The 15,504-nt window shown below is 40.3% G+C and overlaps 1 protein-coding gene and 1 long non-coding RNA gene across 5 annotated transcripts in view; one reads left to right on the top strand and one right to left on the bottom strand.

The window, feature by feature from the left end:
* The window catches only part of SLF1 (SMC5-SMC6 complex localization factor 1), an 82,571-nt gene that overhangs the window by 27,616 nt on the left and 39,451 nt on the right, over positions 1-15,504 (bottom strand). For 3 of the 4 annotated variants that reach the window (XM_017514085.2, XM_037733319.1, XM_037733321.1), the window contains 3 exons: positions 4,454-4,507; positions 2,913-3,071; positions 935-1,098 (listed from right to left, as the gene is read on the bottom strand). In XM_017514085.2, the coding sequence (XP_017369574.2) occupies positions 935-1,098; positions 2,913-3,071; positions 4,454-4,507 (377 nt within the window). The remainder of the gene's footprint in view (positions 1-934; positions 1,099-2,912; positions 3,072-4,453; positions 4,508-15,504) is intronic. The other variant, XM_037733322.1, reaches the window with a different exon arrangement.
* LOC119468871 overlaps positions 2,313-15,504 on the top strand; it is a 23,891-nt gene continuing 10,699 nt past the window's right edge. The window contains exons 1-2 of the long non-coding RNA XR_005197663.1: positions 2,313-2,322; positions 10,693-10,697. This is a non-coding gene — a long non-coding RNA (uncharacterized LOC119468871). The remainder of the gene's footprint in view (positions 2,323-10,692; positions 10,698-15,504) is intronic.

The raw sequence follows: 15,504 nt of genomic DNA, 5'->3' as shown, positions 1-15,504 counted from the left end.
AAAAAAAAAAAAAAAATCTTCCCAGAAGAATAAGGGCTATCAAATATAGTTATTTAAATAGCAAGGGGAAAACATTTTCTGTTAGGGAGAAAGAAGGTGAAACAAAGAATTTCTGGAGAAAACAACATCTGAAAGACAGAGGAAGGACTAGGCAGATGGCAGCGTGTGCAGAAGCATGAAAGAGAGGACATATTTAGGAAATATTAAGTTCTGTTTTAAAATTCAAATTGCTAACTGAAAAAATATAACTGAAGCCCTAAAACAGATACCATAGTTACAAATGTCTATACTTTTGATGACAAAAAGCTGATATATATATTCCATAAATTAATTTTCTTCATTTTAAAAACCATATGGAAATTTATATTTTGTTAAAAATAATGATTTGGCTTCCTAGTGAGTCCATTTCATGCATTCACTTTTTGTTTTTTTTAGGAAACAGGCTGAAAAACATGACAAATACAGATTTGCCTTTTCATAAATTTTGCAATAAATACAATATTTGCAACAAAATACACTAGACAAACTTTTCCAAAAGTAAAGAGATATTTCTTTTGGCCGGGCGCAGTGGCTCACACCTATAATCCCAGCACTTTGGGGAGGCCGAGGTGGGAGGATCACCTGAGGCCGGGAGTTCGAGACCAGCCTGGCTAACATGGAGAAACCTCGTCTCTACTAAAAACACAAATTTAGCCAGGCATGGTAGTGCATGCTTGTAATCCCAGCTACTCAGGAGCCTGAGGCAGGAGAATCGCTTGAACCAGGAAGGCAGAGGTTGTGGTGAGCCAAGATCATGCCATTGCACTCCAGCCAGGACAATAAGAGTGAAACTCAGTCTCAAAAAAAAAAGATACTCTCATCAGTATCTTAAAAAAATACTTAGCATAACAACTAGTCAATGAAACATAGCACTGTCACATGTGAAATTCCTTACCTGATAAGCACTTCTACTAAAGACCATGCTCCTTTCATGCAAGTTGGACACTGAAACAACTCTAAATAATATCTTGACATGGCTGGAGACTTCCAAGGAGGATGCAGGTGAAGAAGAGCTGACAATATATGAAAGTATCGACCAGAAAATGTATCTATGTTATCCTATTATTCAAAAATAAACAAACAAATAAAATACTATAGCTAAAATTTATTTCACTTGCTAATTCAGTCTAAAAGCAAAACAGTAACCCTGGCCTAACTTTCTTGCCAAATATATGTGTTTAGACAAATGATAGCAGATGGAAGTACCATGTTTAGCTAATTAAATACAGTAACTGAGAGAGAGGCACACTCTATGTACAGTTGATACCTGAACAACAAATTTTAACTGCATATGTTCACTTACACATGAATATTTTCCAATAAATGCAGCCTACCCTTCACATCCTTAGGTTCCACATCTGCAATTAAATGCTTTTAGTTTCATGCATTCACTTTTTATTTTTTTAGGAAACAGATTGAAAAACATGACCAATACAGATTTGCCTTTTCTTAAGTTTTGCAATAAATGCAATACATATTTGTATTTGCAACAAAATACACTAGATGAACTTTTCCAAAAGTAAAAAGATACTTCTTTTTACTACTAAATACTTTTTTAAACTAAATTTTAAAGTAAATATTTTTAGTTGCAGATGTGAAACCTATCGATGTGCTGGGATTACAGGCCTGAGCCACTGCACCTGGCCTAGTAAGAAGTTTTAATTTCCTCATATGTAAAATTAAGATAATTCCTGTCCTTGCTGTAGGATGAGATCATGTAGTTCAAAAAGGATGATATGTATGAATATATCTTATTGGTTATTATATTAATTATCTTCTGTTGCCTTCAGTAGTAAGGGAAAATTTTACAATTACCTCTAAAAGAAAGCCTTTAAAAATAAAGTATTCACAGGATGTAAAGCCTTTGGATGTGGAGGGCTGACTTCTCCCATAAGTGCGGGTTTTGAAGAACCAACTGCAGGACTTGATTATGTGCAGATTTCAGTATCTACGAAGGTCCTAAAACCAATATCCTGTGATAGCAAGGGGCAACTCTATCTATACATTGGTTAATCTTTTCTATTAACACTACCTTAGATGAAATCTAAGGCAGATGAAATATTTTCCTTTTCACAATTTTAGTGAGATTTAAGAGGTCTCAAACATTACCTGAAAGGAACTAAAGGTAAGAAACTATTCATGTAACACTCTTACTTATCACCAACATAACACACCTGATAAAGCTTAAGTCTGTTATGTTATCAAATTATTACCTTCATGAAGGGCATGATTAGAAAGCTATCTTTGAATATTTGCTCCTATTGGTTTACACAGTTTGAGTATGTTCCCAGCATGGGCAACAGAGTAAGACTCTATCTACACAAAAAATTTAAAAATTAGCTAGACATGGTCGCATGCACCTATAATCCTATAGTACTTGGGAGGCTGAGGCAGGGAGATTGCTTGAGCCTGGGAGGTTGAGGCCACAGTAGGCCATGATCACACCACTGCACTCCAGCATGAGAGACCTTGTCTTTTTTTTTTTAAACAAAGAGTATATTCATATATATATATTATAAATAAAAATACCAATGCACTAATGGAGTAATTTACAAAACGTAATTCTAGATCACTATAATCTGAATTTTATATTTGATACTTTATTGCCATAAGAAAAATTGGGTAACTTTTTTCCCCAAAACAAAATTATCTTAGAAATCCTGAAAAAATAATAAGCTATAGTACTAAGAGTAGTACCTAGTATAAAGCTGGAAAACAGAAGAGCGGTAATAAATGGGTACTGCATTTATCAGTAAAATAAAGGAAAAAAACACTGAACAAAAAAATAAACTGTAAACATACAAAAATGAGAAAATGTTCACATTTTAACATTGTTTGAAAAAAAGATTATAAACCCTTAAGGCTGCTCTTACCTGTAGAATGTTTTCTAGAAGGGCATGAAGAAGGCATACAGGAGGGAGATAGTGTGCCTGCAAAGTGGAAAGCTCCTCAATTGCTTCTTTAAAAAACTGTCCTTCTATGAGGCTTTCAATTAAATTTAATATACCTCTGGGAAATTCAGCATTTTTAACCTAAGAAAGGAAAGATTCTATGGTTCAGAAAAGAGAAAGATGAAATTCTGGAATCAAATCTTGAATTAGTAAGGAGTTTGTTTGTTTATTTACAACACAGAGTCTCACTCTGTTGCCCAGGCTGGAATGCAGTGGCATGATCTTGGCTCAATGCAACCTCTGTCTCCCAGGTTCAAGCGATTCTCCTGCCTCAGCCTCCTGAGTAGCTGGGACTACAGACATGCGCCACCATGCCTGGCTAGTTTTTGTATTTTTAGTAGATACAGGGTTTTACTATGTTGGCCAGGCTGTCTTGAATTCCTGGCCTCAGGTGATCCACCTGCCTCAGCCTCCCTAAAGTGCTGGGATTAAAGGCATGAGCCACTGCGCCTGGCCTAGTAAGAAGTTTTAATTTCCTCATCTGTAAAATGAAGCTAATTCTTGCCCTTGCTGCTGGATGAACTTATGTAGTTCAAAGAGGATGATATGTATGAACATATTTTATTAGTTGTTATATTATTTTCTGTTGCCTTCAGTAGAAAGGGAAAATACTAACTCTAAAAGAAAACCTTTAATAAGAATTTGTAGAGTTTGGTTGATAAAAAAGATAACTAAGAGTTACAACTACATAGTTCTTTAGGTGAAAATTATTTTTTGGTTTTCTTTTAAACTTAAAAATGAACTGTATTAAAATATCTTAAAATGATACAACGCCAGTTACAAGCAATATCCGTAAAAAGTGAAAACTGATTGGGAGAATCATAAAATCACTCTGAGGATGTGCATTTATATAACTCTAAGAGCTTCAGAAAATTCATTCCCCTCAGTCAAACCATTCTTAATAATAAAAGTAACTATGTTGAACAATTTGAGTGAAAAATATTCTAAAAGACTACCTGGAATAAAAAAAAAAAGTTTGGAAGAATAAATAAGGAAACAAGGGCCTCAAGCCCCATTCTCTCCCTAAATTAACAATGGACTGGATATACGTGTTGTGGGTTTATTTTGTTCTGAAATGAAAGTATGTAAAATAAAGGTATCATTTTATTTAAATAACAATATAAAATAAATACACTTTTGTAAATATCATACCAAAATTTTTAATCTAAAAGTAGTCACTATGAAAGTTAGGAAACATGAGAACAGGGATATATATTTCACCTGTCATAAACACAAGGTGTGTTTTTAACATTTGTGATCATCTTTTACTAATATATGGAAATTTTTTTGGAGTTTTGACAGAATATTTGTATCATTTCTGATTAGAGAAACTGTATTTCATATGTGATAGACAGCTTTGTTGTACACACATTACTTTTCATCAAAAAAAAATGACTAATAATAACAAAACACCATGCTGCTTCTTTCCCCCTCCATCACCAATGCTACTGCAGGCTCCTTACCTCTATATTGTACACCAGCTGTTTATCTATTCTAATGCAGTTGTGTCTAAAAGCCTACAAAAGAGCAACCATATAATTAAAACAACATTTTAAGATTGACAAATACATTTTGGCTTCCCAAAGCCTTGGAATAACATATAAAACAGATAAAGGAAGACATTAATACCTATAATTAATATGATGCGCATATTTACTCAAAATAGCAACTTTTACTATTTTAGGGTAATGGCACTCTCACAACTATGAACATTTCTGTTTTCTCCTTCTGAATTACAATAATAAAGTCATATTCACTTTGAAGATCTGAAGAGGTCCATTATCCTTCGTATCATAATTATTAGAAATATAAATGGGGAGAGCATTTTGCACAAGGGTACACAGGAGAAAAAAACATCAGTTATGTTTGCTATACAACCATATGTAAAATCTACCTTATTGTTTTAAAACACCTATAATTGCACATTTAAAAGATTATCCTGGAAAAATATCTGCAACCAATATAAAAAAAGAGATAATACACTGAGGCTGAGAGTGGTGGCTCATGCCTGTAATCCCATCACCTTGGGAGTCCGAGGTGGGCAGATCACCTGAGGTCAGGAGTTTGAGACCAGCCTGGCCAACATGGCAAAACCTCATCTCTATTAAATATACAAAAATTAGCCAGCTGTGGCGGCAGGTGCCTGTAATCCCAGCTACTCTGGAGGTTGAGGCAGGAGAATTGCTTGAACCTGGAAAACAGAGGTTGCAGTGAGCTGAGATGGCACTACTGCACTCCAGCCTGGGCAACAGGGCAAGACCCTGTCTCAAAAAAGCCAAACCAAAACAAAAAAAGATAATTCCCTAGAAGAAGGGGTCTTCAAGATGGCTGACACTCAAGAGATGTTTGGCACTCACCTCTTCCACAAAGGACTTAAACAGTGAACAGATAATCACACATTGAATAGGGTGTCTTAAGAGAAAAACATTACAATTTAAAAGTGACAGGGAATCTCTGAGGCAAGCAAAGACAGAGAAGCAAAGCAGCTGGCTCATATTGAACTGGCTGGGAGCCAGGAGAAACTACTCACTACGAATGGGAAAAAGAGAGATCTACACAGGTCCACATTACCAATGTCAATTCCTGCAATCCTAGATACAGGAGAGCCCCTTAGTCCTCACAGGCCCAGAGACTAGTTTAGGAAGTTCCCTGGAGCACACTCAATGGCATTATTCCAAAGACAGAGTACATGCTAAGTCCCACAAAATCTGCTGGCAGCCAAGAGGCTGCAGCATGGTGCCATTTTGAAAGCCCAGACACTACCAGACTACATCCTGCTCTGGAGTCCAACAGTTCCTGCATATCCACAAGCCAGAAGCCCCACTGATGTTTCTGTCCACCCAGAGAGCTGCAGTTTCATGATTTCAGCTGGAGTCAACAATGCAACTAGGTCACCAGCACTCTCACCTACACAATGTCCTATATCCTGAGGAGTAGGAGGTGCAGTGCACCAGGGAGGCTGCCCTGGGGACAAAAGGAGCCAAAGCAGGAGCTCCTCAGATCCTGAGAACCACCTGCCTGGGGCCCCTGGTACTGGCAGAAACCCTGTGGCACAGGGTTTCTGTGTGTTTAAAACCCTGCCCAGCAACAGTGTCATCATGCACTTGCATGTGGCTTTAGGAGGCCTGAGAACTGGCCCACTGTGGGTTGTCCCAGGGCTTAAAGATAGATCCACTCTGCCTGCTACTGGTGCCCACGAGAGCTATCTGGAAACCTGAAGAGAGGCCTACCCCACCCACCACCACTGTGTAAATGCATCATAGAAAGACGTGGGGATCAGACTGCCTTGTCTGCTGAGGCCAGAGCCTGCAGGAACTATCAGGGGGCCTAAGGAGAGGCCCACCACACACTGACTACTGGCACCAGCACCAGAGCCCAAGTACACTACCAGGGGGCATGGGTATCAACCCATCCCTGTCCAACACTCCTGGTGCCTGTGCACACTATCAAGAGGCCAGATAACAGGCCTACCTGGCCCAATGCAATAGCCGCCTGAACCTGTTGTCATGAGGCCTATGAACAGACCTGCTTCACTCACCACAGCTGGTACCCACACCTATCGTCAGGGGCCTAAGAACACATTTGCCCCACATGCAGCCTCTGGCAATGCCATCTGCACTTGTCGTCCAGTGACATCGGGATCAATGTACCTGATCACCAACCAGGTGCCCAAATACACCATCTGGGGGCCTACAACAGCCCACTCTGCCAACTGCCACTGCTGCTGGGGCCCCAGCACATCACCTGAAACCTTGGATCGACTAATCACACCAGCTACCAGGAGCGCCTATGCACACAACTAGGGGGATCGAAGGATGAGCATGTCAAGCTGCTGCTGCTGGTAACCACCCACATGTGCTCCTGGTCTGCTCAGCCTATTGCCACTACTGCTGGCACCCATGTTTGCTGCTCGGGGACCTGAGGATTGGCTTGCAACCACTACAGCCATCACCAATGCCATGCACGCCAAACAGAAACCTGAGGACCCACCCAACCCACTGCTGTCACCACTGGCACCCAAGCAAGCCAGCAGGAGGCACAGGGATTGGCCTACCCAGACCTGCTATGACTAGTGTCCAAGTATATTGCCGAGGGACCCAAGAACCAGCATGCACAGCCTGCTGCCACCACCACTGCTATCCAAGGACGACCTGCCTGTGTCCACATCCCCAGCAATGTTTCATTATAGCCTACACTAACGAATGCAGCCTAAGCCACTGACAAACTCAAAGACAACACCGTGGATGACTACAGATGAAAAAATCATATGGATACTACACTAATGTGCCCACATCTGGCAAAACTAAAGCACTCTATCCAAGCAACACTACAGATACAACTATAGAAAAAAGTCTTTCCCTATGAAAGCCAATCCACAAAATTTGAAGTGACTGTAACTATACAAGAAAGGTGAAAAAGCAAGAAAACATGGCACCTGTAAAGGAATACAATAATTCTCCAGCCATAGATTCCAACAAAAAGGAAACCAATAAAATTCCTGGAAAAAAAAGGTAGTATGAAAAAATTTGGTGAGATACAAAAAAACACAGAAAAACAATAGAAAGTAAGCAGGAAAATAATTCATAATCTCAATGAGAAATTCAATAAAAAGATATCATAGAAAAGAACCAAATAGAAATCCTGAAATTTGAGAATTCAATGAATAAAATAAAAAATTAACAGAGAGCTTCAGCAATAGACTAGATCAAGCAGAATAAACTATTTCTAAACTTGAAGACAGGTATTCTGAAATACAGACAAAAAGAAAAAAAAAGCCCAAATGACATATGGGAAGCCATAAAGTGATGAGATATTTCAAATTTTGAGAGTTCCAGATGGAGAAGAGATGGGTAAACACATAGAAAACCTATTTTAAAAACAATAACTGAAAACTTCCCCAAGTCTTTTAAGAGCTATTGTCAAATAGATTCAATCCTCACAGGTCTCCAAGGCACATTATACTCAACTTATCAGAAGTCAAAGACAAAGAAAGACTTCCAAAAACATCAAGAGAAAAAGCATAAAGCCATATACAAGGAAATCCCAATTAGGGTGACAACAGATTTCTCAGCAGAATCTTATAAGCCAGGAAAGAATAAGATGACATATTCATAGTGTTCAAAGGAAAACAACGACAACAACAAAACCCAATTCAACAGGCAAGAATACTACACCCAGAAAAGCTATCCTTCCAAAATAATGGAGAAATAGTCTTTCCTGGACAAGCAAAAACTGAGAGAATTCATTACCAACACACTGACCACACAAGAAATGTTTACACAAGTTCTACAACTAGAAGCAAAAGGATGATATCCACCATCATGGAAACACAAGAAAGTATAAACCTCACTGTAGAGCAAATATACAAATGAGAAAAGAGCCAAATGTTACCAATACAAAAAACAAAACAAACAAACAAAAAAACCACCCAACTGTAATGATAAACAAAAAAGAAACGAATAAAAGACACACAACTGACAAAATGACAGGAATAAGTCCTCATCCATAATAACAACCTTTAATGTAGACGAATTAAATTCTCCACTTAAAAGATACAGACTGGCTACACATATATATAAAAAAAGCAGTGTGTCACATATAAAAAACTCTCTCCACCTCTTAAAACACATAAAGACTGAAACTGAGGAAGAATGGAAAAAGATATTCCATAAGAATGGAAACCAAAGTGGGCAGCAGTAGCTATACCTACATCAGAAAAAAACACTGAGTTAAAAACTGTAAATTAAAAAAAAAAGAGGGCCATTAAATACTGATAAAAAGATCAATTTCACAAGAAGATATAACAATTCTAAACACCTATGTACCCACCTTGGAGCACCCGGTTATATAAGAAAAATATTATTGGATCTAAAGAGAGACAGAAGCTCAATACCACTAATAGTTGGGGACATTAATACCCCATTCTAAGCATTGGACACCTTATCAAAACAGAAAATCAAAAACAAACATTGGATTTAGACTGTACTTTAGAATCGATGAACCTAACAGACATTTAGAGAATACTTTATCTAACAGCTGCAGAATACACATTCTTCTCATCAGTATATGGGACATACTTCAAGGTAGACATTTAGGCCACAAAACAAGTCTCAACAAATTTGAAAAGATCTGAAGTCACACCAAGTATCTTTCTCAGACAACAACGGAATAAAACTAAATATCAGTAAGAGAAACTTTGGAAACTGTACAAATACATGTAAATAAATAAAGATGCTCCTAAATGACCATTGGGTCAATGACATAATTGAGAAGGAAATAAAACATTTCTTATAACAAATAAAAATGGGCGGACTTCCGCCAAGATAGCTCAATAGGAACAGCTCCAGTCTGCAGTTCCCAGTGAGAGTGAGCCAGAAGGTGAGTGATCTTCACATTTCCAACTGAGGTACCAGGTTCATCTCATTGGGACTGGTTAGACAGTGGGTATAGCTCAAGGAGGGCAAGCCAAAGCAGGGTGGGGTGTTGCCTGACCCGGGAAGTGCAAGGGGCCAGAGAACTCCCTCTCCTAGCCAATGGAAGCCATTAGGGACTTTCTAGACACTCTGGCACTCTGGCTCAGATACTGTGCTTTTCCCAATCGTCACAACCCACAGACCAGGAGATTCCCTCCGGTGCCTACAACACCAGCACCCTGCGTTTCTAGCACAAAACTGGGTGGCCGTTTTAGCTGCAGCTGTTTTGTTTTTTTCCTCATACCCCAGTGGTGCCTGGAATGCCCGCGAGACAGAACCATTCAGTCCCCTGAAAAAAGGGGGCTGACGCCAGGGAGCCAAGTGATCTGGTTTGGTGGGTCCCACCCTAACGAACACCAGCAAGCCAAGATCCACTGACTTGAAATTCTCGCAGCCAGCATAGCAGTCTGAGCTCGATGGGGGTGGGGGTGTCTGCCATTGCCGAGGCTCGGGTAGGCAGTTTTAATCTCGCCTGTTTAAACAAAGTCACCTGGAAGTTTACACAGCAACTAGGTGGAGCCCATGGCAGCTCAGCAAGGCTTCTGTTGGCAGACAGTGACAAGACTCCATCCTTGCTGGGCAGGGCATCTCTGAAAAAAGGCAGCAGCCCATCAGGGACTTATAAATAAAGCCCCTATCTTCCAGGGAAAGACCACCTGCTACAAGGGGTGGTTGTGGGCTCTACTTCAGCAGACTTAAATGTCCCTCACTGGCAGCTCTGAAGGGAAAAACAGATCTCCCAGCACAGCACTTGAGCTCTGGTAAGGGGCAGACTGCCTCCTCAAGTGGCTCCCTGATGCCCTATAACCAAAGAGAAACCTCATAGAGGAGAACTCTGGCTGACATCTGGCAGATACCTTTCNATCTCCCAGCACAGCACTTGAGCTCTGATAAGGGACAGACTGCATCCTCAAGTGGATCCTTGACCCCCATATATCCTGACTGGGAGACACCTCATATAGGAGAGCTCTGGCTGACATCTGGTGGGTACCCTTCTGGGAAGAAGCTAACAGAGGAAGGAACAGGCAGCAATCTCTGCTGTTCTGCAGCCCCTACAGGTGATTCCCAGGCAAGCAGGATCTGGAGTGGACTGCCAGCAAACTTCAGCAGACCTGCAGCTGAAGGACCTGTTAGAAGGAAAACTAAAAAAACAGAAAGAAATAGCTTCAACAACAACAGAAAGTACATCCACTCAGAGACCACATCCAAAAGTCACCAACTTCAAAGAGCAAAGGTAAGCAAATCCACGAAGATAAGAAACCAGTGCAAAAAGGCTGACATCACCAAAAACCAGAACGCCTCTTCTCTTCCAAGGGATCACAACTCACCAGCAAGGGGAACAAAACTGGATGGAGAATGAGTTTGATGAATTGACAGAAGCATAGGGTAATACAAACTTCTCTGAGCTAAAGGAGCGTGTTCTAACCCAGTGCAAGGAAACTTAAGAACCTTGAAAAAAGGTTAGATGAAATACTAACTAGAATAACCAGTATAGAGAAGAACATAAGTGACTTGATGGAGCTGAAAAACACAGCACAAGAACTTCATGAAGCATATACAAGTTTCAATAGCCGAACCAATCAAGTGGAAGAAAGGATATTAGAGCTTGAAGACAAACTCAATGAAATGAAGCAAGAAGGCAAGATTAACGAAAAAGGAGTGAAAAGAAAGAACAAGGCCTCCAAGAAATATGGGATTATGTGAAAAGACTAAATCTATGTTTGATCGGTGTACCTAAAAGTGAAGGGGAGAATGAAACCAAGTTGGAAAATACTCTTCAGGATATTATTCAGGAGAGCTTCCCCAATGTAGCAGGTCAGGCCCACATTCAAATTCAGGAAATACAGAGAAGACCACAAAGATATTCCTAGAGATGAGCAACCCCAAGGCACATAATCGTCAGATTCACCAGGGCTGAAATGAAGGAAAAAATGCTAAGGGGAGCCAGAGAGAAAGGTCATGTTACCCACAAAGGGAAGCCCATCAGACTCACAGTGGATCTCTGAGCAGAAACCCTACAAAGTCAGAATAGAGTAGGGGTCAATATACAACATCCTTAAAAGAATTTGCAACCTAGAATTTCAAATCCAGCCACACTAAGATTCATAAGCGAAGGAGAAATAAAATCGTTTACAGATAAGCAACTGCTGAGAGATTTTGTCACCACCAGGCCTGCCTTACAAGAGTTCCTGAAGGAAGCACTAAACATGGAAAGGAACAATCAGTACCAGCCACTGCAAAAATGTAACAAATTGTAAAGACCATCAACACTATGAAGAAGCTGCATCAACTAACAAGAAAAACAACCACCTAGCATCAAACTGGCAAGATTAAATTCACACATAATAATATTAACCTTAAATGTGAATGAGTTAAATGCCCCAATCAAAATACACAGACTGGCAAATTGGATAGAGTCAAGAACCATCTGTGTGCTGTATTCAGGAGACCCATCTGATGTGCAAAGATACTCATAGGCTCAAAATAAAGGGATGGAGGAAGATTTCCCAAGCAAATGAAGAGAAAGAAAAAAAAAAAAAGCAGTGGTTGCAAATCTAGTCACTGATAAAACAAACTTTAAACCAAAAAAAAAGATTAAGAGAGACAAAGAAGGGCATTACATATGGTAAAGAGATTAATGTAACAAGAGCTAACTATTCTAAATATATATACACCCAATACAGGAGCACCCAGATACATAAAGCAAGTTCTTAATGTCCGAAAAAGAGATTTTGACTCCCACAGAACAATAGTGGGAGACTTTAACACCCCACTGTCAATATTAGACAGATCAACAAGACAGAAAATTAACAAGGATATCCAGGGTTGAACTCAGATCTGGACCAAGTGGACTTAATAAACGTCTACAGAATTCTCCACCCCAAATCTACAGAATATGCATTATTCTCTGCACCACATGGCACTTATTCTAAAACTGACCACATAAATGAAAGTAAATCACTCCTCAGCAAATGCAAAAGAACGGAAATTGTAATAGTCTCTCAGATCACAGTGCAATCAAATTAGAACTCAGGATTAAGAAACTCACTCGAAACCACACAACTAAATGCAAACAGATCAACCTGCTCCTAAATGACTCTAGGATAAATAATGAAATGAAAGCAGAAAAAAAGACGTTCTTCAAAACCAGTAAGAACGAAGATACAATGTACGAGAATATCTGGGATACATTTAAAGCAGTGGCTGGAGGGAAATTTATACACTAAATGCCCACAAGAGAAGCAAGGAAAGGTGTGTCTAAAATTTAAAATCGATACTCTAATGTAATGATTAAAAGAACTAGAGAAGCAAGATCAAACAAATTCAAAAGCTAGCAGAAGACAAGAAATAACTATGATCAGAGCAGAACTGAAGGAGATAGAGACACAAGAAACCCTTCAGAAAAATCAATAAATCCAGGACCTGTTTTTTTAAAAAAGATCAACAAAATAGATAGACCACTAGCCAGACTAATAGAAAAGAGAGTAGAATCAGAAGATGGCCGAGTAGGAGCAGCTCTGGATTGCACCTTCCAGCAAGAGCATGGAGGGTGAGTGGTCACCACATTTCCAGACAGATTTTTATTGCCCACAGACAAGGAAGATTCCCGGGCAGAAGAGCGCCACAGGTCTTCAGTGTGGCTGTTTTGGCCAGCCCGGCGGGTCTCCACACAAAAAACTCACACGGGTCCAGGCGCCATTTCAGCTGGTGACTGGAATGCCTGAGAGACAGAGTCACCATTCAACTGATAAAAAGGGGACTGAAATAGAGAGCCAGGTCAGGAGATTCCTGGGTGAAAAAGTGCCACGAGCCTCCAATGTGTCTGTTTCAGCTGGTGTAGCAGGTCTCTGCACAAGAACTCACATAAATTAGGGTGCCCTTTCAACTGGTTACTGGAACCCCTGGGACACGGAGTCGCCCATTCAACTGAAAAAAAAAGGGGGTCTAAGGCAGGGAGCCAGGTGATCCGGTAAAGCTGGTCCCACCCCCACGAAGACCAGCAATCTAAAACAATCTGGATTGAGAGTTTCACAGCAAGCTCAGCTGAACTTGGGACCATCCAGCTATGCGGGGGAGGGGCATCTGACATTACCGAGGCAGCCCACCACTACAAAGGTAGTTGGCCCTTGCCGAGACAGTCCACCATTACTGAGGCAGTCCACCATTACAGAGAGAGTCTGCCATTACGGTGGCAGGCAGCCATTGCCGGGGCAGTTCTAACTATACCCCTATAAACAGGACTGCAGGGAAATTCACAAGGCAGCTGGGCGGACCCCACAGCAGCTCAGCAATGCCTTTGTTGGCAGACTGTGACTAGGCTAACTCCTTGCTGGGCAGGGTATCCCTGAAAAAAGGCAGCAGCATGACAGAAACTTATAAATAAAGCCTTACCTTCCCGGGACAGAGCACCTCGGAAAAAAAAAAAAACGTGGTTATGAGTTCTGCTGCAGCAGACTTAAACATACCTACCCAGAAGCTCTGAATGGAACAATGGAGCTCACAGCTCTGCACTTAAGCTCCTATATAGGACAGACTGTCTCCTCAAGCAACTCCTGGACTCCTGTAGATCCAAAGAGTAGATCATAAAAGAGAGCTCAGACTGATATCTGGCAGGTATCCTTCTGGGACAAAGATAGCAGAAGAAGAAACTGGCAGCAAACCTTACTGTTCTGCAGCCACTGCAGGTGACCTCCAGGGAAGCACGGTCTGGAGTGGACCTTCAGCAGTCCTACAGCAGAGGGGCATGATTATTAGAAGGAAAACTAAGAAATAGAAATAAGTAACTTCATCATGAACAAACAGGACTTCCACTCAGAGACCCCATCTGAAAGTCACCAACTACAAAGACCACACGTAAATAAATGCACAAAGATAGGAAGAAACCAGCACAAAAAGTATCAAAACACCAGAAACCAGAACACCTCTCCTCCTACAAGGGATCACAGATCCTCACCAGCAAGGGAACAAGGCTGGATGGAGAATGAGTCTGATGAACTGACAGAAGCAGGCTTCAGAAGGTGGGTAATAGAACCATCTGTGAGCTAAAAGAACATGTTCTAACCCAATGAAAAGAAACTAAGAACCTTGAAAAAAGGTTTGACAAAATGCTAACGAGAATAAACAGCTTAGAGAGGGATATAAATGAATTGATGCAACTGAAAAACATAACACGAGAACTCTGTAAAACATACACAAGTTTCAAGAGCCAAATTGACCAAGCAGAAGAAGGGATATCAGAGGTCGAAGATCAACTCAATGAAATAAAACAAGAAGGCATGATTAGAGAAAAAACAGTAAAAAGAAACGAACATAGCCTCCAAGAAATATGGGATTATGTGAAAAGACCTATCTATGTTCGATAGGTGTATCTGAATGTGATAGAGAGAATGAATCCAAGCTGGAAAACACTCTTGAGGATATTATTCAGGAATACTTCCCCAAACTAGCAAGGCAGGCCAACAATATTCAAGTCCAGGAAATACAGAGAACATCACAAAGATATTCCTCAAGAAGAGCAACCCCAAGACATACAATCGTCAGATTCACATGGGCTGAAATGAAGGAGAAAATGCTAAGGGCAGCCAGAAAGGAAGGTCTGGTCACCCACAAAGGGAAGCCTATTAGACTCACAGTGGATCTCTCAGCAAAAATCCTAAAAGCCAGAAGAGTAGGGGCCAATATTCAACATCTTTAAAGAAAAGAACTTTCAACCAAGAATTTCATAGCCAGCCAAACTAAGTCTCACAAGCGAAGGATAAATAAAATCCCTTACAAACAAGCAATTACTCAAAGATTTCATCACGATCAGGCCTGCTTTACAAGAGCTCCTGAAAGAAGCACTAAACATAGAAAGGAACAAACAGTATCAGCCACTCCAAAAGCATACCAAATGATAAAGAGCATCAACACAATGAAGAAACTGCATCAACTAACGGCAAAACAACCAGCTAGCATCAAAATGGCAGGATCAAATTCAAACATAACAATATTAACCCTAAATGTAAATGGGCTAAATGCCCCAATCAAAAGACACAGACTGG

The sequence above is a fragment of the Cebus imitator genome, unplaced genomic scaffold (assembly GCF_001604975.1).
Source record: "Cebus imitator isolate Cc_AM_T3 unplaced genomic scaffold, Cebus_imitator-1.0 Scaffold515, whole genome shotgun sequence".
NCBI lineage: Eukaryota > Metazoa > Chordata > Mammalia > Primates > Cebidae > Cebus > Cebus imitator.
This window is presented reverse-complemented; position numbering and strand designations above follow the sequence as displayed.